This window comes from Hermetia illucens, chromosome 2 (assembly GCF_905115235.1).
Source record: "Hermetia illucens chromosome 2, iHerIll2.2.curated.20191125, whole genome shotgun sequence".
Taxonomy (NCBI): Eukaryota; Metazoa; Arthropoda; class Insecta; order Diptera; family Stratiomyidae; genus Hermetia; species Hermetia illucens.
This window is the reverse complement of record NC_051850.1, coordinates 125,830,110-125,854,926: the sequence shown is the minus strand read 5'-3', so window position 1 is coordinate 125,854,926 and position 24,817 is coordinate 125,830,110. Positions and strand designations below refer to the sequence as shown.

Here is a 24,817-nt window from a genome sequence, read left to right as displayed (position 1 = left end):
TGCCATTCTAAAGCCTGGAATTCGCCAACTTTACGGAATTTAAACAAGCCGGGAAACCGGAAGCTGGACACTTTAGGTATGAAAGGTTTTGTGTATTTCGTAGCACGTAATATATGCATATGTTATGTGGGAAGAACCATTCTCGCATGATATTGACATTCAAAGTCTTGAATTTTGACAGAAGCGGCAACTTTGACCTATTATAACTTTGTTAGTAATCTCCATCAAATTACTGCAATTTCCTGGTGCTAGGATGAACTTTAGGGGGGTTTTGCAGCCAATTACCGAAAATTATAGTAACAAACTATTATTAAATTCATTTGAACAGTTATCGGTATGTAGGGTAAAAAGAGCCTAGGCACCATACAGTGGCAGACTTTCGATTTTTTCAGTTGGGTAGTTTCTGAGAATGGTCCCGTTAAACAAAGGATCATTTTCAATCCCCTGCACTCCCCATCTTTCCAACAAATGTCAACACTAACTTCGGAAAGTACTAACCAAGACCTTTCATTTGATACCCCACATGACTATATTTGGTGAAAAAAAAAATTACAGCCGAACGATGGCATTTATTTTTAACAGTTGGTTCCTCGAAATTGTGGTGTTTTGCTTCAGGCTGGAACATTCTACTGGTCAAGGTTCTTCCTCTTTTGGATAATATCTCGTACGTTTCATTTTTGTTGGGAGATAAAGGAGGAGGCGTTTCGTCCCTATGAGGTAGTGGTTTCGACATTGAGGAAACGTCAGGATACTGGATGTCGTGCCCGATTTTCTTTGTAAAACAAGAATCAGCAATCATTCACATGCTTACTAGGTTCATACCGTAATGCTGGTACGGAAAGTGGCACTGACGTCTTGTTCCTATTAAACCAAGATATGAGAATAGCATAACAGGTGACACAAAAAACTGTAGTATCTCTGGTTTATCTTGATAAATAGCACGTTCAAATTAGGGTAAAAATGCATTTCTCACTTTTTCGGAAACATTTTTTGTTTGTGATTTCACAATATACTGTCCACAAGCAAAACAAAACTTATTTGATACATTTATGCAGTTGTGATGGCTGTTGGATTTTTAAATAAACATGTACAAAGATATCAACGTTATCGAATTGAAACAATCTGGAAACAAACTGAAACAATAAAAAAGTATAATACATCGAAAACCTCAACTATTTCTTATAAGCCTAAAGTAATGCTAGTTGAAATAATGATCGACATGTACCTCGAAAACTAGACGTGATGAATACCATGTTTGGAACTTTACATTTATAACTCATAACCTATTCATTCTGGCTATCAGTTAAGCGGACACCGTGTAATATTCAAAATATTTATCTTTACTGGGGAATCAGGAAATATTTAAATTCATACAAACTATTGATATGCGTCATATCAAATAAAGAAAACTTTGTTTTAGATCTAAAAAAAATAAGCACTTGTTGTTCCACTTTTAAATGAAGTGCAGAAAAACCTCACACCGTATTTTCATCAATGTTTAAACACTCTACAACGGCTACTCTACCATTTGCTAATGCTACAGTTTTATTAAGCTTCCTACAATGAGTAAAAGGACCAAAATTAAGATCCTCCCCATAAAATTTCCTTTATTCTTAAAAATAGCAACAATTTCTCTTAAATAATATCAAATGCACCATTGGATAAAAACAACTATAACTTTAGTTCTTTCTTCAACAAATTCCATGCACGTGTAGCTTGCTTATCTGTAAATTCTTGACTCCAGAGCGAAGAGAAGACTACGTTTGATTTTTGAACAATATACAAGTTATCTTGCTGTGCACCAATCCTCTTCCTCGCTTCCTCTTCGGGCATCTTATTTCTTTCAATTATCCTTCGTATGGCTTCTTCTGGAGGAATAATCATAGACCACACTTCGTGGCATTGTATATCCCAACCAGCACGTAGTAATAGCGCCGCTTCAACGATAACTACTTTACAGCCTTCATCGCGATATCTGTTAATAATCTTTTGTACTTCAACCAAAACTGCTGGCCACACGATTTGATTGAGCTCCTCTAGTTTGCTACGGTCAGCAAATACGATTTCACCAAGTCGTTTCCGATTGATTTGTTTGTCGTCTCCAATTATTTCTATTCCGAAATGTTGAACTAGCTTGTTGTAACAATCAGTGTTTGGTTCATAAACTTGATGTGCAAGAAGATCGCAATTGATTATTTTTGCCCCACGTTTCTCAAATCGTTTTGCCATCACTGATTTCCCGGATGCTATACCTCCTGTTAAACCAATTATATAAGGTGTTTTGGGCAAATGGGGGCGAGGCTAGTAACGAAAACATACTTTTATCGATATTTGCTCGAAATAATCATAATTTTTTAGAGAAAAACATACCTGCGGATCCCGAATTCGAACTCCCAATACATCCATCCGATAATTGCTTGAACTGACCTTCTTTTCTTTGTGAGTCTCATCTACATCACCCTCATAAAGCGGAATAGTATAAATGTCCAGAGGTTTTAGCCCGTTAGCCATTCGAATTTCGTTGATTTTTTGGCCAGATCTATGCGTTTCTGCGCTTACTACAAGCAAATCCATATCAGGATCAGTTCTTGTTGGGCCCATGAAATCTTCAATAGGTACCACCTCATACTGCAGTGTATTATCTACATCCTCTAAAAATTCTCGTACAGATCTTATTCTCTGCTCCACAGGAGCGATCAATTCGTTCAATTTTTTAGCTGTAAATAAATAAATATTGTCATCGTGCAAACAAAATGTATTTGATGACGATTACATGACAGCATATTGGGTGCTGTAACACCCACAACAATACGCTTTCTCGCCCGCAAAAGAGCTTCGCTCAGCAGAATTTTATGGCCGACGTGCATCCTGTCAAAAGTACCTCCTAACACAACAGTATCGTAAAGTTTATCCACATTTCCATCCACATTTTCTTTAGGGCTAGCAACATCAGATTTGCATTCCGGTTCAGTCGAATTTCCTAACTCGTTCAGTAAAGATTTTGGAGCCACTCCTATTTGATAAATCGTCTGAATTCGCTCAAATCCAGTCGGCATTTGTTGGTCCAACAAGAACACACCCACATTTTTCTTTGTAGCTTTCTGGTCAGATCTCAGGGAAGATATAAGGACTCGAACATCGATATTTGGACAAGTTTTCATCGTTTGCAAGTAAATATCTGCGATGGTTTGATTCCATTGCGGTAGCGGTTTGCGCGACAACAAATTGAGATCGATGTAAAGAATGGAGCTAACATAATCCCGAACTGAATTTAATACTTTAGTCATGCTCTTTAAGTTAGAAACAACCAACAAGCCTGCCGATGCCATTTTGAGGTGAGTATTGTAGTAAGAAGGTTCAGGCTGTAAATTAAAGTTAACCATTATATTAAAATAAACTAGATTAGGAGACTTTGTTCAGCAACACGGTCAGTGTTGGTGCTTAAAGCAAGATGAGATAATAAATTTTCATAAGTGACAAAATTCCAAAATAGTTATCTCAATGTAAAACAGAAACGTGCAAGGCAACATACCGAGATGACGTTTATACAACAACATACTATACGGAAGATCGAACGGAAATACTGCAGGGACCTGTGATTTGAGGCAAATACCTACTTTTTTTCCAAAGCGAAAGGAGAATGAACCTTAGACTCTAGTTCAACGGCACGGCACGTCCGATTGACATCGTTACTTACAAAGAAGGAACTACATGAGATCTATTGAAGTTGGGGATAACAAAGCTCCAGAATTGGATAAATTCTGAAAGTGGCTGTTAGCGGTCACCCCCAAATGGTTCACTAACACTTTTGATTTGTGCGTAGTGAAACCGCACAGTGAAAAAAAACTAAAATTGGTTTGGTATCAAAACCCTAAAAACTACCCAAAGTACAGGTAATGTTTTATAGGCACCATGGGAAAAATACTAAAATACTAACGAGAGATGAGAGACTAATGAATGACCGGGGAAGAATATTTATATAACAGGACCTCCTCAAGGTTCGGTATTGAGATATTGCGGAACGTAATGCTTGGCTTTCAAGTCCACAAAGAGACGAAAGACAAAGAAAATCGGGTTTACGAATGACCTAACGTTGCAATTCACACTAAAGATGTGGATGTATATGCAATGGAAAACATTGATATGAGTGAATGATTGATACCAATGGTCAAACCGGTCTTAAAGCGGAGAATGGTAAACGCGATCCTTATGAACAGAGGGAAAACAACATTGCTAGTATCTGGTCTGGTAATCCCGAGATTTGTGAGTGATTGTTTATCTGATGTGATTATCGACGACAGACTAAGTTTCAACAGGCATTTAAATCATGCCCAGATAACAGCGGCAAGAACCTGCTTATATTTAACAAGGATGCCGTCTAATATCAGAGTGCCGAGGCCACTCTATTATATGTATTTGAAAAGAAGTATTGGCGAACATCTTGAACCAGAGAACAGTGAGTTTCTTATATATTATACGTACTACACTAAGGGTGTGCAACGTATTTGGGAAGTGCGCAGTGTACGTTAGATCGTAGATGATATATATGATGATGAAATGACTGATGGTATGAACAAGAGGACAAAAAACCATTTTTGTTGCATGTATTTAAAGATCCGAACCATTTGGAAGTCATGTTGCGATTAGCAACACAATGATAACTGCATTACATTCAACTTATCATCAGTCCAGCCACACTAGCCGATTTTATTTAAAAAATAAAATTTTACATCAGCCCATCAATTATTGCCATAACAACACTCTATGCGATCAGCTTGCCATAATTTTGTCATTTTGACTAACACCAGATTGATGAAATACTAATTGTTAAAGTCAGTCTTATTCTAGGATGAATAATCAAATGCTAGAAACATCCACTGACCTATTTTAAAAGATTAATAAACACTTACAATCCACAATCGTCGGGAACGAGAAAACCATGGTAAAAATGTATGTAAAATGATTTGGAAAGCATATTGAGTCGGCGTGGCTCAATACGCAATAACCATTCTCATGGCAAGAGGGAAGTGTACTTGGGGTCGTTATTCGATCTACTACCCCGACAAACGGTTGTTCTTTGCCTAAGGTGATATTTTATAACAAATGAAAGCGCAGCACGTTGAGAAAAAGTTCCATTTCATGTCCTAATCAAAAAATACCAATCTATTCATTCTGGTCACTTTGAAAGCCAAATTGACATGACTTAAGGAACCGTGCTTGAAAATTGCATGTGTTTCACAAGTTTTAAGTTCGGCGTTGGCTTACCTACAAAACCCAAAGAAGTTGTATGTACTTTTACCAGACCACAACACTAAATATCCAACATCATTTATAAAAGAGCGTACTCTTTCACAAAGGCAGACTGTTTTCTCGGTTATTTTCGGAGTTAAACGCTTTCCTTTTGGCTGAGCAACTATAAAACTTTGCCCTCCACAATGCACTGCGTATGCTCTAAAAGCAAACCTATCCACCCATGTCGCATACCGCAACATTTTCTTCCGATGTCATGACGCTTTTGAACGAACTTTTATGTGAATGACATCGCACTGTTTTCGAACTTCAAGCTTCCGCAGTGAGTCTTTCCACTTTATATCCAACCCAGTTTATTATAACATATAAACTTTTTATGATATCAGCAACGGCAAATCAGGCAACGACAACGGAATAACGATTTGCGCATTTTCTCATGGAACGTACGCCCCCTGTACAAAGATGGAGCTGCCAAGCAGCTAGCCGATACCCTGTCCCAATGTAGGGTTGATGTAACAGCGTCCTGAAGAAGAGTCATTACACTATATATTATAATGGTCGTCCAGTAAACCATGTGCTCGGAGTAGGTTTCTTAGTCAGCCAAAATGAAACCTGCTGTTATCGGCTTTGAAAACATAAGCGGAAGGCTATGCACTCTGCGTTTGCAAGGAAAATTTAGAAATATAAGCCTCATTTACATTCACGCCCTACAGAGGAAACAGCAGAGTCGGAGACCCAGACCTTTTACGAGGCAGTGTAACGAACCCTCGAAGCCTGTCCCAAGTATGATATTAAAATCATACTTCAATTCGCAGTGTCACACGAAATGGTTGTTGGAAACAAACGGGACTACTTTCAATCAAATTGACCACGTGCTGATCGAACGCCACTATCTTTCAGCCTTGATGAATGTCAGAAAGGGAGAAATTTATAGACTCGGCACTATCTCGTTGGCAAGGTGCTCCGAGCTGCTATAACAATACCACCCAGAATCCCCTCTGACAATCAGGTGAAAGCTAATACTGAAGCCATACACAACACAGCCCTCAACGAGGGCAATAACCGCAGACAACAGAGATCCTGGAGATGAAGCATCAACAAAAGATCTTCAGAATTACCTGAAGAACATTATCATAAATGCGGCCACAAACATACTTGGCCCCAACCGCAAAAGGAGTCGGAACATCTAGTTTGATAATGAACATAAGCTGACAATGCTGCCTATCGAGTAATGTTGCATTTTCAAAGGACGCGGTCACGCGCGGAGATTTATCACGAACTCCGGCCAACGGAGAAGCGACTTCATAGACGGAAAAAAGAAGCCTGAGAGAACCAATAGGTCTGTGAACTCAAAAAGTACAGGAAGCAACCGCACAAGGCGCGGAAGTTTTACCAACAAGTCTGAAGAATGACAAGAATTAAGACTTACGAGTACATACCTCGATGTTCGTCCTGCCGAGACAAAGAGGGACATCTGATTTCCGACAAAATAGGCATATTGGAGCGATGGGTTGAGTACTTTGAGGAACTGCTCAACAAGAACATCGGCGAGTTGGAGGTCCCGCCAACTGAAGAGGACGGGCAAATACTGCCACCACCAAGTATAGAAGAAACAGTCCGTGCAATTCATCGGCTTAAAGATCATAAGCCGCCAGGAGCCGATGGAATTACAGCCGAATTAGTTAAATATGGAGGCGACCAGCTACACCAAGCGGTTCGTCAACTTATGCTCAAGGTGTGGCACAGCTAATCAATGCCTGATGACTGGCAACGAGGCATTATCTGCCCCAGTAATTATATAGGTATCATGTTGCTGAGTACCATCTATAAGATATTCTCCGCTATCTTGCTAGGTCGGATAGCCCATTGGCCCACACTTAAGAGACTTTAAGAGAAATTTAACACGAAATTAACCATAAGGCAAGCATAATTTGTCTTTAGACCTTCAAAGCAATGGAATATATTTTATGAATACTTCGCAGATCGGAAGTTTCAACCTTCGATATCCCGAAAACTATCGAAAAAAAAAAATATTTATTAATTTCGTCTTATTTTCGTACCATTCTATCAAAATCCATCGTGACATCGTAGCACCACGAAAATCGTGAACATCCCCGAATTTTTATATATAGAGTGAGGTCGCATTAATATTCTTTAGGTAATTTACAAGACTTTCGGGATATGATTATTGGTGCTTTTGGAAAACTAACGTCTTTCATCAACGTTCATTAAGCATTGAAATTACCAATACTAACCCCAACACAATAGCCTTACTTTGTTCAAATGAATCCCAAACTGATCCTGATTGATTTTTTAGTGTTTTGGATAAAATTTGGCTTCTTTTTAAATTCACTGCCGACTAGCCCCTGCCTAAAAATAGATGTACGCATCCACACAGATAATCAGATAACCAATCCCAAAGACCTGCTATAATCATACTGAAAAGAGATGTTGCTTCGTCATCTACAATATTTCCTACACCGACTTCCCGTATCGCATTCGGGGAGTTATCTCCAGACGTTGAATGCAAAAGATAAGGAAATTTCATTTCTACACAAATATCCCTGAAGCTGTTACCTAATTAATGTAGGAAGCAATCTACCTCCAAATACGCTTTACCATATTATATGCACTGAATTTTAGGAAATTTGTTGTTCTGAATCTTAATTCCGAATGAATTTAACCTTTGGCCTGAAATTCGCACAGAAAGCGCAGCACAAGATTCGATTGAAAAAAATCGAAACAGCAGATCATTACCAAAATGTAGATAATAAATTCTCCAATCCTGAACGCATACACCACTTAGCTTACCTATGAAATAAAGCGGGTAATTAACACTCAAATTAAATGACAACAAAACACTCCACTCCCGGCATCAACAGACATTTCAGTGGCATGTCTTCTTTCCATTCTTACCACTCACCAGATTCCCACCAGTCAGTCTTGGCAACGTAAAGCACCTAAACGGGAATCTGTCCCACAATCTGACGGCCGACAGCTGACATTTGGACACCAATGGGTTATGGTGCAGACTGTGGTTATGTTTTGAAATAGTGGCGACAGTAACAAGTGGATTTTGTTAAAATGTTACGACGGGCCGTGGAGAAGTCAATAAGAGTGTACTCAGTTCAACTTCGGCAACTATCAGCAAATGCTGCCGTCAAAGAAAAATGGGATCTTCACGCTGGAGTCCTTGTCGAACGCCATCCCATCTTAACCAAACCACTCAACGAGATCGAAACCAAATTTCAGGCGATGCAGTCTCAAATTGAGTTTGAGAACAGCTTAAAATCTGATTTCGAATTACGTCACGAGAAGGATTTGATCCTAGCCGAGAAAATCAAAAAGGGTCAAATGGAAGTCGATCTGGACGACACTAGTGCAAAACAAACCGCACAAGATCTGAAGGACGCCTACGTTGAAGAATTGAAAAAGTTCCAACTTGCCCCAAGAACAACAGAAGCAGATAAAAAGAAGGACAAACAAGCAACCAACAGGGATCTGGAGGATATATTATACCTACTCGTAGACCAAAAATTGGGTGATAAATCCCATATGATTCTCCCACAAGGCCAATGGCAAACAGGCGAAACATTACGGCAAACTGCAGAGCGGGTCCTGAAGGAGAAATGTGGTGAGAATATTGAAGTTATGTTTTATGGGAATGCACCCTGCGGATTTTTCAAATATAAGTATCCTGCCGCCCAGAGGAAAGACTCAGTAGGCGTGAAAATATTTTTCTTCCGATCAGCACTGAAGTCCGGGAATGTAGATAAAAAGATTGCGAAAAAATTCGAGTGGCTAGACAAGAACGAACTAGGAGGAAAATTGAAAAGGGAATATGCAGAAAGTGTGCAGCAATTTTTAATTTAAGAAAGCTGTAAATTATGAGAAAATAAAATATATAGTCTAGTCTAAATTTGTTGTCTAATTTGCCTTTCATATGAACGATTTGCAAGCATGACTCCATAAAAGGTAGTTCCTTCTTTCAAATTTCTCTGAAATAAATATCTCAGACTTGTCCACCATCAAAATCCTCCTTGAAAGATACTGACCTAATTTTTAACGGACAGGGCACAAGTAAAATATTTTTTTGAGAATTGTGGGTTCCTAAGTCCGCATCACCTTAATGCCGGACCGGACCACATGGGGAGCAACTTACTCCCTCTTTTTTTTGGTCCATGGACCCCTCGTTTAGGGCTTAGTACCCACACTTTACAAAATTGTCAGGCGATGACGGTTTTACGGTTTCTTACCAGGGCAGAGGCAAATCATCAGACGCTGCCTCACCTCTGCCCTGGGAACACCTGAAAACATTTTCAGCTCTGGCTAAGCTCTGGTCAATCAAGGCGGATTTGCGGTCAATATAATTCGTAGGCATGTCGTGTTGTGCGAATTATGTAAAGAAGCATTTACCATCTGCGAGCCGCTTCGGTCACGTTGCTCCCAGGGCAGAGGTGAGGCAGCATCTGACGATTTGCCTCTGCCCTGGTAAGAAACCGTAAAGCCGTCATCGCCTGACATTTTTACAAATTAAATATTATTAGCTGTAAAATAAGCCTTGGGATTCTCTACACTGGTATAGAGATTTTCAGGGAAAACTTGCCTCCAAACCATATTTCCCTACTGCTAAATTCAGGCGGATTTTACTTGTGGCGTTCTAGCAATCTAGCGCTTCAACGTTTGCCTTGGAATGTGCTCTTTGACGATGGACTTATTTGCCATGATAATGAGCAATTTAAGAATTGAAGTGAGCACTTAACCACGATTCTCAGTCGAATAACATCCAGTGATGTTACACCTCTTGTCGATGATATGGCATTCCACCATAACATGCGAATACAAATTGAAGCAAAATTATATCTACCATCGACGCGCTCAAGTAAAGCAGCAATTTGACGGTCTTTCAGCTGAGCTGTTCATCACACCCCTACAGCGTCTACAGATTGGCTAGTTTTACGCATTCGTATATTCTAGGAGTTTTACTCCGAAGAACACTCGCCTCAGGTGCGACAACTGGAAGGGTATTGCAGTTGGAGTTTCAATTTCGAAGAAGACTTCTGACAGTCAAGGCCCAAATCCGATTGGATTGTCACGCCAACGATTATTATTGTTAAATGCAATGCTGACCACATTGTCTCCTTGTCAACTTTTAGGAGCGTGAATGAAGTGCTCTAACACGTTTCAAGGCCCGGATCCAATTAGATTATCGCCCCACCGACTTTATTATTTATTATTTGGACTGCATAACAGGAAGGTGGTTATTATCACGATAAAAAATGTCACATGCTTCATTGAGGTAAAACCCCAAAGGAATTAGAAGTCCAAAGCGGAGTTACTAATACTTTTTCTTTTCGTTATCAGTGACTTCCTCCATACTACCTTTGTTGGAGGACATGGGAGAGAGAAGGGAGTCCAATAGGTGATCCCATTTTCTCCAAATACCTCGACTACCCTGATCACATCTATTTAAACTCTTATCGAGTCATGCAGAAGAAAGATGCAAGCAAAGTGAATTGAAGATTAATATCGACGAAACCAATATCCTCAGTGTGACTGTTAAGATTTCTCTTAGCATCCTGGTGGGCCACCCCTTTCGTTAATAATAATAATTGACAGACAGTCCCAGGGAATATTATTAGACGCGTTAGAAATTTTATGTAAATTCGTGATTCAATGATACCAAAATTGATTTCCGAATATTTAGTCACGATGAATTTAATCAGAACGTAGAATTTAATCTTTTAGGCAGGTTTCATCATAGATATGTAGTTGCATTCCTTTAACACGTTGCCTGCGATCTCTGTATATATTATTGTTTTCATAGTCTCTTCTCACATGCTCGCACCCTATATGCTGCAGCGCATTCCTACGCACTTTTTAAGGTTTTGTGTGAAACAAAGTCTTATTAAAATCGATTCAATGTCTGTCTGTCCGTCATTCGTTACACCCAATTTACTCGGAAACGGCTGAACTAATAGTCACGAAATTTGGTGAGAACATTTAGTCTGTGTGCCCCTTTATATGCAGTGAGTGACGCTATTTTGTGTTAAGTTTGAAGGAGGCTCCTCATACATGTGGAAAGGGAGTATACTTTTTTCACAGAATATGATCATGTGGGGTATCAAATGAAAGGGCTCGATTAGTACTTTCAGATTGGGCGAAACATCAGGGAAATAGGGCTCAAAATGTGCGTCCCAAAAAGCGAAACAGGTCTTTTTCTCAGAACCTATTCCACCGAAAAATCTGAAAAATATCACAGTGATACCTCTATATGAAATGCCCAAATAAAGTTAATAATAGTATCCATGTTTTAGAAATTTACCTGAAAAACCCGCTTAAGTTCATCCCAGAAGTACAATTTGGCATCAGCATAACAAAGTTATCGGAGTTCGAAGTTTCGCATTTCAGGTAAATTTTTTGCACCCTAAAACATGTATGACGTCATCATCATGTAAAGTGAACTTATATGAGCAGCGGGATACATGGGGACGGTTTGGCTTTCGTTTTTTTGGCTTTTTTTTAGTTATGTGCATTGGACACATCTGTATGTATATGCATGTATAATAAAGCTTGCGGGTAGTAACCAATTAGGTTGCGTTAGATCAATTTATCAATGCGGTAATAGGCAATGTTTTCCCCAGACCGTACCGCCAGAGACTCGATCCCCTCGTGTTTGATTTCTCTGAAAAAATCCGCATTTGGAGGTACCGCAGTTCCCATGTCCTCATCTCTGAAAAATCTCATCTCATCCCGCAGAACATTTGTCTGTTTTCCACTTAGCACCTTGACTACTTTGCATAGATTCTATCACTCGTACTGGCATCATGTCAGTTCCGTTCACGTCCCTGGGTTCCTTGGAAGGTGTAGGAAAATTACTAGCAGGTAGGATTCACTCTGTAGTCCCTTCGCCAGTACGAATACGGATTTTCACCTCTGTATGCACTATCCTCCGCGCGCAGTTCCATTATGGGAGAGCGCACCAGAAATGTTGCAGTTTGCTCTATATTGTGTGAGCCGAAGACCATCATTGTTCTTCGCTCTCAAAATGGAGATGATGCTCCACAATTTCCTGATATGACTGAATTTCAGTCTATCTAGGAAAAAGTGGAGCACCATATGGTGACTTCCCCTGAGCAAATTCAGACTCTTATGATCCAGTTCGACAACCATGTTGAAACCTTCCACGTTTATAGATTTGTCCTTCCTGGCATTCATGAACTTTACCCACCAGTGTCCAAACTCCATGCCCGTGTTCTGTCCACCCAGCATGCGATTGATGTCCTCTGCCTTCCTTCGAGGGTCCGGTAACCAACATCCTACGTAGCTTAGTGTTCACAATAGTGAACTTGGGCCAACCACCACAATGCAAATCCGGGATTGCCTGCTGGAGCCACTTTAAGGCAGCCTCGTCAGTGTACTCCAGAAGGGAAAAGCACATCGCGAAAACCTTGATTGTTAAATCGTTGCTTCGTTCCAAGCTCCAGCATTTTTTTCCGCATGCTTCCCGGAGGATGATAAATTGTCCCTCCGATATTTTGCAATCTTTGGAGGAAACTCCCACGGCAGCAGTCGACACAGGCTGCAGCTTGCGCATATGTCTCCTTCCTTTCCGCATTCATATCCATATTCCTATGAGAGGGACCAGCTTCATTAAGATATGTCTCGCTGATTTGATTACCTCCCGGCACACCGGTCCTAATCCCCGCGGGACGCGTGGATGTAAGCCCTGGTGCGGAGCACAATAAAGCTTTGGCCACAGCAGATGTGTTGGTCTTACGCGCATTACCGCTGATAGAAGAGTCTGGTGCGTCCAGCGTGGATCTCACCCGGGTTTCCAGTTTATCCCCACCTTCCGACGGAGTTTCCGATTTCTCTAGACGTTACCGCACCTAGTGGTACAGCCACGTCCATGTCCTCATTCCCAAGGTTCTTCATCGTCCTTCGCAGTGCACTCTTCCGCCGACTTGGGGCCTTTCCAGGTTCACGGTATCCGGGTCGCTTGGATCCATTTCCACATACCGGCGTCAAACCAGTAGCGTACACGTCACCAACTTCCCTTTCTCTCGCTTTTCCCGGTAAGGGTGAAGGAGAAGGTTCTCACAGGCAGGATTCAGTCCCCCCTCCTTAGTGGCAGAAGTTCCCTTCTGCCCAGCCTTCCTCTTTGGTTTGGGCTGTAGTACCGCGGAAGGGCCGGCCGTAGTCGGATTTCTAGTTTCTCCCAAGTTGAGATTTACCGCACTTTCCTTTCTGACTAGCTTCGCGGAAGGCGCTAAATGCAACAGATTTATCTATTGGGGGGTATGAATGTGGTGAGGCCCCCAAAATCCGGTGGTCGCGGGTAGATTCGAAGTCTGTGACTTCTTATCACTTGGAGAGTTTAAATCCTTCGCTTCCATATTCTTGTTTCGGACACCCTTAGTGTAGTGGTCGAGTGTAATGGTAAATTACAGGATTACAGTACCTTATAGGAGGCAATGTGATCAGCATTGCGCTCGTGGGCCTAGTACTGTTATGGTGAAACAGGACGTTGCTTCTATTCACCAAAAAAGGACTTTTTTGTTTCAAAGTTGCCACGGGACGCTCTACTTGGGTACAGTATCCTTCCGTTGATGGGGTTTGGTTGCGTGGTAGCACCTCCGAGTGAATATCAAATATCCCACCAACGACACAATAGAACCTTTCTATTAAGCTGTGAAATAACTGTTTGGCCAAAATTCCTTGTTCCTGAGAAATGACTTGTGGCGAACCCAGGAATCAAATTTCATCAGATTCTTCTTCCTACGACCACTCTGGCAGCCCAGCAGCAGGTAATTTATCCTTTTCCTTCAATGCCCCTAACAATTCGAAGCCTCAACAATAAACCTCTATGCAGGTAACATCGCTTCGAAGATACCTGCGCGCTATTATTATCGATTGGGTTCATTTCCCACACGACTTTTCGAGAAGCTCCTCTGCTCTGCGCAACACAGCGAGTTCCATTCCATGGCATGATCCGCAATGAAATTATCCCTCTTTTTGTAATGTCTAACCTATCCACACCCGTTCCCACCGTCCGAATGTAAAAAAGATGTATGAATATAAAGAAATGAAGTGACGTGACAAGTGTTTCATCACCCCACGTTTCCTTAGATCCCAAAGTTGAGTGATATAGACTCCAACCATGGCTAAAAAAATAACATTCGTGGAGCCCACGAACCCTTTAACGAGATATAGTCGTATATGACAAAAGCCAATTTCAATTTTCAAATGTGAACCAAAAAATGTAACCAAATTCGTCTTGCTTCCAAGACGTAATTTTATGTCTTATGTGTGAATCTCAGAGGTTTATGTATATAAAAATGCATTACAATGCTCAATAAATTGCTTAGCTCCCATATCGGCCTGAAAATGTGATAAAGAAAAATTATCTTTCGATTGATGTCAGTTTCAGGTCTATCCAGTCAAATCAACCACAAGCAATTGTTTTAGGGGTTTTTAGCTACTCCATTAATCATTTTGAATTAAAACACTGTAATTCTTACCACTAATGTTTACTCTTAATTAAAATCACGAAAACATATATAATAGTTGAGACTAATAAAATCCAGATGGGAATCATTGTCACGTAAATGGAAAGCTCTAAATGTTGATACTCTAATTTGAGGCAGATCATCACTTGGCCGGCGATTTTCAGCAAAACTCCGGCAATGTACCACTGATAGTAGATCAATAACTCCTTTAACCTGGTAAGATTCCTCCATTTGGTTATGATTTTAATCATGACGTAGATGATCAGAATGGTATCGAAAACCCACAGAGGGATGAAGACGATGAACCAGTTCCAATGGCTTCGTGGCTCTAGGCGAAGACAGAGTAATATCAGGAACACGAGCAGGACGAACCATGTGAATAACGCGCGATGCACAAGAGTCATTTTGAAAGCGTTGTATCACATATTTCCTCAGATTTTATGCTTCGATAAACAACGGATCTACCTCCAAAGTTTGTAAACAAACATCAAATCCGCAGCTTAGACAATTCCCTAACCGCAAAGTCACTGCTGGGAATGTCAAAGATGACACAGACAGTTTCGAATACGCTGTAGGGAGATATCATGGGATCATAAGGCATATTTTATTCAAATATGGTAAATTAAAAGAACTGCTGGCGTGAATATGAACATGCTGACAAATAGAAGTATTTATAACATGTTGGCGAATAGACATGTTTAAATTTATTTCGCTAAATCTTTTAAAAAACAAAAGTTTCGCTTTTGGTACAATTCTATTATTCACCCTGGAACTGGCAATTTTCGAAATCTTTCACATGTCAAATTATTCACTAAACGTCAACCACACCAGAAAGGTTTAGCTCGTAAACAGTTTTATAAATTGGAAAAATTGTGCGAGGATCATGTCTTTGGTAGCATATGCCGACAGCAGCGACGAAGACAGCCAAACAGACAATGAAGAGACTCCATCGAAGCCCGAAAATTTAAGTGAACGCGGTTTAAATGGTCATATAAGTGACGACGATGATTACGAACAATCCGTCCCGAATTTGGACAGCGTCCTAGTTCTCCCAACACCAACGAAAAAATTCCTAAATTTGCCAGCACCCAGCATATCAGATGAAGCCACAGAAGAAACACAAGAAGACACTATTACTCCTGCATTTGACAAATTGCCCCAGCCAAAGGCCGAGACTGGTCAAAGTAAAGTCATTGAAGAGGATGATGAATTTTTACACAAGAAAGAGAAACCATCGGAAGAAAAGCCGCCTCCGATAGCACCAAAAAAAGGTCCTGTTAAAATCACGATACCGTCTTTATCTCAATTCAGAGATCTTGAAATTGACAAACCGTCGACGGTGAAGCCATCAACAAGTGAAGCAAAAAAGTCTTCAGGACTCCTAGGTCTATTGCCCAAACCAAGACATGAAATGCTGCTACAGAAAGCGAAAGATACACCCTCCACTTCAAAAGGGGCATCAACTTCAAGCGTCACCTCGCTCATCCCCGACTCTGTAAAGAATCGAGCAAACAAGAAACCTGCAACAAAGCCAAGCAAACAAATTCCACAGCGAAAAGCATTGGTTGCGCATGGTAGCGATAGTGAAGACAGCGACGCTGACGGTGGCGATTTCTTCTCTCTTAACACAGAACACAAACTCCCTGAGGTCAGTGCTAACGAGATAAATGCTATGGTTGCGAAAAGAGCTGCACAAATGGCCACTGCGGCATCCAGAGTTAACGAAATGTTGGAAACTAAATATGAGGAACCTTCTGAAGTGGAAAACCCTGCAACTTACGACAGCCAAGTACCTTCTACGTCGCATGAAGTGAACTTCGACGATAGAGCCATCAAAGCATTGGTTGGAAGTCGTGCGAAGCGGCAGAAGATGGAAGAAATGAACATAGTCGAGTTGTCTGCTAATCAAGTTCTTCCAAATCAGGATGAATGGCTAAGAACGGCGCTTGCTTCTTCGACTTCTTATCAAGCCAGAGGGGTGTTAGTCGATGAGGAGCCATCCCCTGGAACACGACGAAAACATCAAATTACTTATTTGGCGCACCAAGCTAAAGCCAATGAACTGGAGCTGCAGGCAATGTGGTCAGCAAACCGACATACCAGACGACAAACTCAAGGAAAATATGGTTTTTAGACTAAGTTTGAACATTAGTAAAATATCGATAATAATAAAACGATTTTCTATTATAATAAGTTCTAATTATGAATGGTTTTTATTATGAACGCAGCTGTTTTGTTTTTGAAGTGACTAGAATACGACGAAATTATTCAAGGGGTTCATATTGGGCAAGGAATTCTGCTACAATACCCCATATAGCGACGGCGAAAAAAAGCTTTTCTAGGAGTTAGTCAATGTAGTCCGAGAAAGGATCTTCAACGCGTCACTTTGATCATAGAAGAAAACAGGGAGCAAATTGGTTGCATGTTATTCATTTGTGAAACTTCATCAGTCTTCTCAAATAATAATAATAGGAACGGTACACTGTAGGAAACAATGTGGTCAGCATTGCACTCGCCCGAGATTATTACCCTGATCTGACTCAGGTACTCATTCACAACTGAGTCGACTGGTATCCGACGTCAAATCTCGATACAAATCCCACTGCCACCAGTGAAATTTGAACCGACCACCAGTGAAATTCCGAACGACAAAGTGTGCTCTAACCACTCAGCTATCTGGACAACGGAGGATAATGACAATATTTATGTACGAATGAAAAAACGTACATAAAGAGTTGCTCGCATAAGATCAACAGATAATTTTTATACCCGAAACGTCGAGCTTCCGGTGTTCCAACTTGTTTTCTTTAGCCTTTGTCCCGTTCAATAGTGGGTAATCTGGTCTGAATAAAATGCTCAATATTCCCGTCATAGACTTCCGTCCGGGTGTAATCGAGAAGATCTCAAATCACCATCATGCTATCGTTGTTTCAATTGGCCTTTTGATCACTTCCTATTAACTTCAATGCTTAAACCAATCTTAGCTAGTGGGTTCTCAATGGCGTTCATCGTTGTATAGGCTACGGAATCGTCCATCCTCCGAAAAATTTTCGAAGGATTATTCTCTCAAATGCGACTAACAGTTTGCAATTTTTCTTACTAAGAAGCCAAGTCTTCGAGGAATACATGAGGATTGGCAAGATAGTTACCTTGAGCTTTGGTGGATAGCTATTATCGGCTTTGATTTTCATCCCTAAATAGGAAAAATTATCAACGATTTTAAAGTCGGATTCTTTTGTCTTCATTATTTCCAGTGGACCAATGATATTTGATGTTGTTGATTCCTTCGTTTTGGGTGCTGATGTTGCCACTATATATGGTTAATTTATTCATTAGAGATTGCTCAAGAGTGCTCAAGCTATACACCTCGAGTTGTTCTTTCCATACTGTCGACATGGTCAGCATAGGCCAGTAGTTAGTTGAACTTGAACAAGATGATGCCCTTGGTATTAATATCAGCATCACCGATCTTTTTTTTACCAGGGGATATATTATAGCACATCTCCTTGTCTTAGACCCTTGAAGAGTCTCGAGAGTGACTCTGGTGCTTTTATCTAGTCTGATCAATATGGTCAGGGTCATTCGCATCAGTCTTATCAATTTAGACAGAATATCGAATTCTGTCATGTCTGTGCACATTTTACCTCGCCTATAGGCGGCTTTGAAGTCGTACAACTAATTGCCATTTTTCAACTGTTTTTTCAACGTTTGCCGCAGAGAGAAAATCTGATCTGTTGCTGATTTGCCTGAAGTGAAACCCCTTTGGTATGGGTCGATGATGTCCTGTGCGTATGGGATTATCCCGCCTAGCAAAATATAGGAGCATATCTTATAAATGGTACTCACCAACGTGATACCTTTATAATTGCTGCACTGGGTGATAATCCACCTTTTCATATATGCGAGTGATAATGCCTCGTTGCAGTTATTAGGAATTGATCCGCTGCCCCAAACCTTGAGCATAAGTTGATGAACCACCTGTTGTAGTTAATCCGCCCCATATTTAGCCAGTTCGACTGTAATTCCATTAGCGACATACGATTTTTAAATCGATAAATTGCATTCTGTTAAAGGTGATGGTGGCGTTTGTCCGTCGTCTTCAATTGGCGGGACCTCAAACTCGCTGATGTTCTGGTTGCTGAGCAGTTCATAAAAAGTAGTCAACAAATTGCTTTGACACGATGAACATCTAGGTGGATCAAATATTACATCATCCTGTTGAATTGTTGGAAAAACTTCTGCGCCTGGTGCATTTGCTCCTTGTACTTATCGAGTTGATAAACCTATTGGTTCTTCCGCTCAGCGAAGTTCGTCATTTGTTTTTGTGCATGCTCGTGTTCTTTGAAATTGCTGCATTACCCTGCATGCAGTATTTTCCGTTCCGTTGCTAGCTTACCTTCATCGTCGAGTTAGTCATTCCGACTTTTGTGAAGGTCATTTGTCATTACTTCATTTGCTGAACCTCTCTTAGCTGCGGTTATTACGGCATCCAGTTCCCCCTTAGAAGTGTTACGAAGGACTTTATTATGGATGGCTTCAGCGTTCATTCTCCCCTGATTGTAATAGGGGATTCGAGGTGATATTGTTATTCGAGGTCGGGGCATCATGTTAACGAGATAGTGATCCGAGTCTATATCGGTGGTCGTGGTCATTTTGGTTGAAAGTAGTCCTATCCGGAGAGACTAACGTTTGTTTTTGGATCGTTTTCTGCGCAAAGCAGCTACTTTCAGCGACCATTTCGTGTGACACTGCTAGTTAAAAAATCCGTAGCCTGTTATCATTGGTGTTTTTATGTACACTATAGGAGTCAACGTTTCGCCTGAATACCGGCTCCATTTCCAAAATTGTTTCGCAAGCGTAAAGTTTTCAAAGCTGATAAAAGTAGGTTTCATTGGGCGATTAGGTAAACTTCTCCGAGTGGTTTTACTTCAGGAAGCCGGTTTCTGACCAGTGCGACTCTCGTAACGCAGTAACATTAGCCTTATACTAGGACAGGTTATCGCCTAGCTGCTTAGCTGTTCCTGTTCTGTACTGTCTGTTTCATGAGAAAAAAAATGGTTTGACGTTTTCGTTGCTGAGTTCAACTTTTTAAAATTCATCCAGTCCGAGGCTTTTTTCGTCGGTCCATAATATGTAATTTTCCGTGTATGGTTATCAACCCTACCCAACTCCCAACCTGGTACAATCTGTCTTATTTTTAGGCACGAATTAGCTAGGGCCGAAGACGGGTTACGGTTCTCATCACTAGACGCTGCCTCATCTCCACCCTGGGAGCAGCGTGACCGAAATGGTTCGCAGATATTAACGCTCTTCTTTTATACATTCACAAAATACAGAAAGACTGCGTAAATCCGCCATAGTTCGAACAAAGCTTGGCCGCAACAAAATTTTTGTTTGTGGATTGAAGGGTCCTAACTCAAAGGGAAAGTAACCTACTCCTCCCCCGTACTTCCCAGCCGATATCCCCTCAGTCAGTCCTTTACGTCACCAGCGGGATTATGGTTATTATCCAGGTTTGCAGATCAGAATACCTGAGCATCTAGCTCTTGGAAATCTTATCAGCTTTAAACGGTTTACTCGTTCCACTTGATCACCTAGAATCTTCGTTACATAAGATGCCAAGGAATTAATCTTCGCAGATAATCACCTGTCATCCCCTATCAGGGACGAGTTAAACCATGAAGAGGTTCTTGTTGTTCACTGAAAGTATGTGATTATCTAGCATCTGCAGCCTCCAGCCCTTTGGCGTTAAATTTTCGTTCGCGATTTTTCCTTCCTCCAATTCTACCTGTAAGTGTCGCCTGGCAGAGCACTTTTGTTTCCGCCCTCCTAGCAAGTTTTACTCCTTTTGCCTCCTTTCCTTTTTCTAATAATAATATCACACACATAATAATTACATTATACTTAACTTTGATTAATTAAACAACAAAAGGAATATGTGGAACTATCGTTATCACCATGGCACAATTTTTATTCCACTTTTACTTAGTAAGAGCAACAAAATCGTGTTTGTTAACAAAGCTCTACTACTTTGTTTTCGTCTGTCTGTCTGTATAAAGACTAATGAACAACAATCCTAAAAATCAATGAATATAGATTGAAATTGGAATGCTCTTCAATTCTTGGAAAATTAAATTTATCGTGAAAAACTTAACAGAACTAGACAGTGGGAGTAATTTCATGATTCGTTGGCATTTACATAAAAGTAAGTAATCATTCCGCCTTTTTCAGTCGTCCTTCAGAAGAGATTAGGTGCAGATTTTACGAAATTCATACCTTTTTGAAGATAGCCTGAGAATATGCTGCTTTTGAAAATTCTTTCGCGCCCAGCATAACCTATTTTGTCATTTCGCCGCAATTTTGGTACTTATGATGCTGGCAATGCTCTATCCAGTGAAAAAATGGCTGACAAATACTATCTGTCTTTAATTTTTCGCTTCTAGATGATTCATTGTTTTTATTCGCATTGGATAATAAATATTGAGCTTATTTCGGCGCTAGGAAATTTTTATGTTACGCGCTCATATTGTCGGTGGCCGAAGTGCGTGTAAACTATGCGATACGTAAAACTGTGGCAACTAAAAGGTGATAATTGACGATGAGTTGATAATTTGGACTCGTATCACTTTCGTATTTTATGTTGTTGATATTTGTTGGACGGGATTCTGTTGTCATTCTTTGGAGGAAATTGCACTTCCCGTTGTTCGTCCCACTTGTTATGCTAACAAAGGACTATGCCTTGTATTTTTAGATGGAATCGAGTAAGGTTCGAATGTTCATGAACTCTGACAGTAAAGAGATGTCAGAGGAGGAAAGTCGTCTTCCAGAAGTTCTGCAAAAGCTCGAAATCGTTCCAATTTCATGTTCACCTAAAATCTCGGATGACAATCTCCCCGTCAGCCGAAATCCGTTCTTCGCTTTGGCTGCCGAGAAGGACGGAAGCGAATCATGTGACCCCTTAAAGTTATTTGGACCGAAATGCGAGTGTGCGAGGCGCCTGGCAGAGTCGTGCTCCAACAGTGGCACAATTGAGCACACAATTCTCAACCAAACACAATTCAAGCATAGGCACATTTCTAATAAATTTCTATTGAAGGATCCCGTGCTGAAGGTATTGCGCACTTGCATACACCACAGCCACGTGAAGCACAAACTAACGCCGTACACCCGTCGACAGTCTCGGTCTGCTGATTGCGTCGATGACCTAAATGACTGCCCCACATTGGAATCGCTGACCATCAAGGAGAGTGCGAGTCCGGCAGAGGAGCAGAACCGCGGCTTCGCATCAGTCAAACCAAATTCTCTCGACTTCAAAGCACTTGTGCAAGAATGTGATATCATATCATCGTCAGTGTCTTCGTCCACATCGCAGGCTGGTAGCGCAATCTCCGTGGACAGGCGGAAGCATGGCAAGCAGTTTACAACTATACAGTCGGTAGATCTACGTAAGGGTAAGGATAGTAGAAAGCATAAGAAGTCGCAATCAAAAGTAAGCACACAATCCATCTGTCGGCAAGATGCAAGTAGTTCTAGTTCTGGTTCTTCGTGTTCACAGCAGGCCCGCATAAACGCATCGGCAGCTAGTGCTTGTGACGTTACGATCGACGAGCTGGCCAGCTACTTCGAAACCTTTGTACATATACCGAAAAAAATGTCGTCCATGGCCGAAATGATGTACATTTAAATTTAAGTTTTGTAAATGAATGTATGTATTATATGAAACCTTTTTTATGAAGTTAGTCAAGGTTAAATCGAGTGCAACCTGTGGAAGTGCACTGGTTGCACTGGACGGAAGTACGGAAGTAGTTAAAATATTTAAGTAACCAATGCATGTGTTTTGTTTTAAGGGGATCCTTTGATAAGTACATTGTACATGCTGTTTACGTCATTATATTTTGTATCAGGCATATTCTCATTATTTTATTTCAGGAGTATAATAAATTTATGTAAATAATTATAGAGAAAATGCGTTTCACTCTGAATGCGGAGCGTTAGAGTAGAGAAGTTTAGGTACGATTTCGTTACCAAATCTTTTTACTCACTTGGCTACGTTCAGTAGTGACGTCGGCCCGTCTGGTTCTCATTTCCCCTGGTCCTTAGCTTTTTTCAGGCAGAGTTGAGAGGTTTCAGGGTGTCATTGTAAATCATTGTTCAGGATAATCTTAGCTAGCCAGATATCATTATAGAGATAACTTAGCCATGTCATTGAAAGTCCTTTTCTGGCAATTTTCGCTCATAGGTAAGATGTCAAACATAGATGTAGTTAATTATACGTCTGATCCAGCACATCTACGCCTCCATAAACGTAATAAGCTCTGGGCAAGCCGTTGTAACTTAATCAAATGAGCGCTCCTATCTGATTGGGGTCAGAGGAAAAAGTTCTGCTTTCTTCATATTTAACTCTAAACCAAGAGTGATCAACTGTTTTGAAGATTGTTCGATATATATTGAAGTTTTTCCTTTGGTCTGATTGGAACGTTTCAATGACCTTCTAATTGTTACGTTCTCGATCGTTGCACCTAGGTGTCCCATAGGACTTGTGGAAAATAAGTGAATAAAGCCAGTATGTGAGTACAACTAGGATGCTGAATTTGATTTCTTCGCCATTGTGTGGTGAGCCACAGAGCAGGTGTTTGGAATGTTCTACATAATACGGAGCAACTAATCTGAATGCAAACGTGCATCATCGAGATTGACTCTCAAATGACAAAGAGTAGCTTAATGGGAAACGGCACACAATTAGCCAGGTAAAAATTGCGTGCACTCTTTCATTGTTGATGATGTTAATGCGCATTTTCTCATGGAACGTGCGTTCTCTGTACAGAGATGAAGCTGCCAAACAGCGAGCCGATACCCTGCCCCAATATAGAGCTGATGTAATAGCGTTACAGCAGATGCGTTGGGCAGGGACCGGTTTCCTGGAGAAGAGTCGCTATACCACTTATTATAATGGCCATCCAGTAAACCATGTGCTCGGAATAGTTTCTTAGTCAGCCAAAAAATGAAACTTGCTGTTATCGGCTTTGAAAATATAAGCGAATAAACGTTCAGGCCCTTACAGAGGAGACTGCAGAGTCGGAGAAGGATACCTTCTACGAGGCAGTAGAAAGAACCCTCGAAGCCTGCCTCAGATATGATATCAAAATCATACTTGGGGATTTTAACAGCCAAGTAAGGACGGAGCCCGTATTCAGGCGATACGTTGGCTCCCATAGCTTAAATCGAAATACAAATGATAACGGACTGCGGATTATTCAATTAGCAGTGTCACACGAAATGGTTGTTGGAAGTACCTGGTTTGCGCGGAAAGCGGTCCATAAACATACGTAGGCCTCTCCAGACAGGACCACTTTAAACCAAATTGACCACGTGTTGATCGGATGCCGCCAACTCTCAGCCTTAATGAATATCAGAACATATAGGGGGGCCAATAAAGAGTCGGATCACTATCTCGTTGGCATGGTGCTCCGAGCTTGAATAACAACACCACCCAGAATCCCCTCTGACAATCAGGTAAGAGTTAACACTGAAACCACAATACAGCCCTCCGCAACATCTATAAGAGGGAAATGGATGCCGCAATAACAGCAGTCAACAGAAGTCCTGAAGATGAAGCATCAACAAATGATCTTCACAATCACCTGAAGAACGTTATCATTGGTACGGCCACAAAGATACTTGGCCTCAGCCGCAAAAAAGTCGGAACGGCTGGTTCGACGAAGAATGTAAGCTAGCAACGGAACGGAAGAATGCTGCATACCGAGTAATGGTTCATAGACGGAAAAAGTCAACCTGGGAGAACCAACAAGTCTGTGAGCTCGGAAAAGTACAGGGAGCAAACGCAGCAAGCGTGCAAGTTTTACCAACATGTCAGCAGGATGAAGCCTTATACACTTCGATGCTCATCCTGCCGAGACAAAGAGGAAAATCTGATTTCCGAAAGAATGGGCACATTGGAGCGATGGGTTGAGTACTTCGATGAACTGCTCTACAACCAGAACATCGGCGAGTTGGAGGTCCTGCTAACTGAAGACAACGGGCAAATACTGCCACCA

The 24,817-nt window shown here is 41.0% G+C and overlaps 5 protein-coding genes across 5 annotated transcripts; 3 read left to right on the top strand and 2 right to left on the bottom strand.

Annotated features, from left to right (window-relative positions):
* Positions 1 to 1,319: 1,319 nt before the first annotated feature.
* LOC119648242 (bifunctional coenzyme A synthase) lies at positions 1,320 to 8,185 on the bottom strand. The gene is made up of 4 exons (XM_038049874.1): positions 8,062 to 8,185; positions 2,774 to 3,362; positions 2,371 to 2,717; positions 1,320 to 2,301 (listed from the first exon to the last, which is right to left on the bottom strand). The coding sequence occupies exons 2-4, from the start codon at positions 3,327 to 3,329 to the stop codon at positions 1,672 to 1,674; spliced, it is 1,533 nt and encodes a 510-aa protein (XP_037905802.1). The 5' UTR covers positions 3,330 to 3,362; positions 8,062 to 8,185; the 3' UTR covers positions 1,320 to 1,671.
* Positions 8,186 to 8,228: 43 nt separating this feature from the next.
* On the top strand, positions 8,229 to 9,169 carry LOC119648243 (39S ribosomal protein L46, mitochondrial). Its single transcript, XM_038049875.1, has one exon. It carries the CDS (start codon positions 8,335 to 8,337, stop codon positions 9,121 to 9,123), a length of 789 nt encoding a protein of 262 aa, XP_037905803.1. The 5' UTR covers positions 8,229 to 8,334; the 3' UTR covers positions 9,124 to 9,169.
* A 5,598-nt stretch (positions 9,170 to 14,767) lies between these two features.
* LOC119649923 (transmembrane protein 60) lies at positions 14,768 to 15,241 on the bottom strand. The gene has a single exon (XM_038052326.1). It carries the CDS (start codon positions 15,164 to 15,166, stop codon positions 14,777 to 14,779), a length of 390 nt encoding a protein of 129 aa, XP_037908254.1. The 5' UTR covers positions 15,167 to 15,241; the 3' UTR covers positions 14,768 to 14,776.
* A 58-nt stretch (positions 15,242 to 15,299) lies between these two features.
* LOC119649922 (proline-rich protein PRCC) lies at positions 15,300 to 16,962 on the top strand. The gene has a single exon (XM_038052325.1). It carries the CDS (start codon positions 15,646 to 15,648, stop codon positions 16,894 to 16,896), a length of 1,251 nt encoding a protein of 416 aa, XP_037908253.1. The 5' UTR covers positions 15,300 to 15,645; the 3' UTR covers positions 16,897 to 16,962.
* Positions 16,963 to 21,146: 4,184 nt separating this feature from the next.
* LOC119649626 lies at positions 21,147 to 22,723 on the top strand. Its single transcript, XM_038051861.1, has 2 exons — positions 21,147 to 21,347; positions 21,514 to 22,723. The coding sequence occupies exon 2, from the start codon at positions 21,514 to 21,516 to the stop codon at positions 22,444 to 22,446; it is 933 nt and encodes a 310-aa protein (XP_037907789.1). The 5' UTR covers positions 21,147 to 21,347; the 3' UTR covers positions 22,447 to 22,723.
* The last annotated feature ends 2,094 nt before the right edge of the window (positions 22,724 to 24,817 follow it).

Excerpts from the sequence above, each read along its gene's own strand:
- LOC119648242 (XM_038049874.1), bottom strand. The coding sequence starts at position 3,329 with ATGGCATCGGCAGGCTTGTTGGTTGTTTCTAACTTAAAGAGCATGACT. Across the intron at positions 2,718-2,773 it reads AGCACCCAATATGCTGTCAT|CTAAAAAATTGAACGAATTG; the intron begins GTAATCGTCATC and ends ATTTATTTACAG. Across the intron at positions 2,302-2,370 it reads TTCGAATTCGGGATCCGCAG|CCTCGCCCCCATTTGCCCAA; the intron begins GTATGTTTTTCT and ends TTTCGTTACTAG.
- LOC119648243 (XM_038049875.1), top strand. The coding sequence starts at position 8,335 with ATGTTACGACGGGCCGTGGAGAAGTCAATAAGAGTGTACTCAGTTCAA.
- LOC119649626 (XM_038051861.1), top strand. The coding sequence starts at position 21,514 with ATGGAATCGAGTAAGGTTCGAATGTTCATGAACTCTGACAGTAAAGAG.
- LOC119649923 (XM_038052326.1), bottom strand. The coding sequence starts at position 15,166 with ATGACTCTTGTGCATCGCGCGTTATTCACATGGTTCGTCCTGCTCGTG.
- LOC119649922 (XM_038052325.1), top strand. The coding sequence starts at position 15,646 with ATGTCTTTGGTAGCATATGCCGACAGCAGCGACGAAGACAGCCAAACA.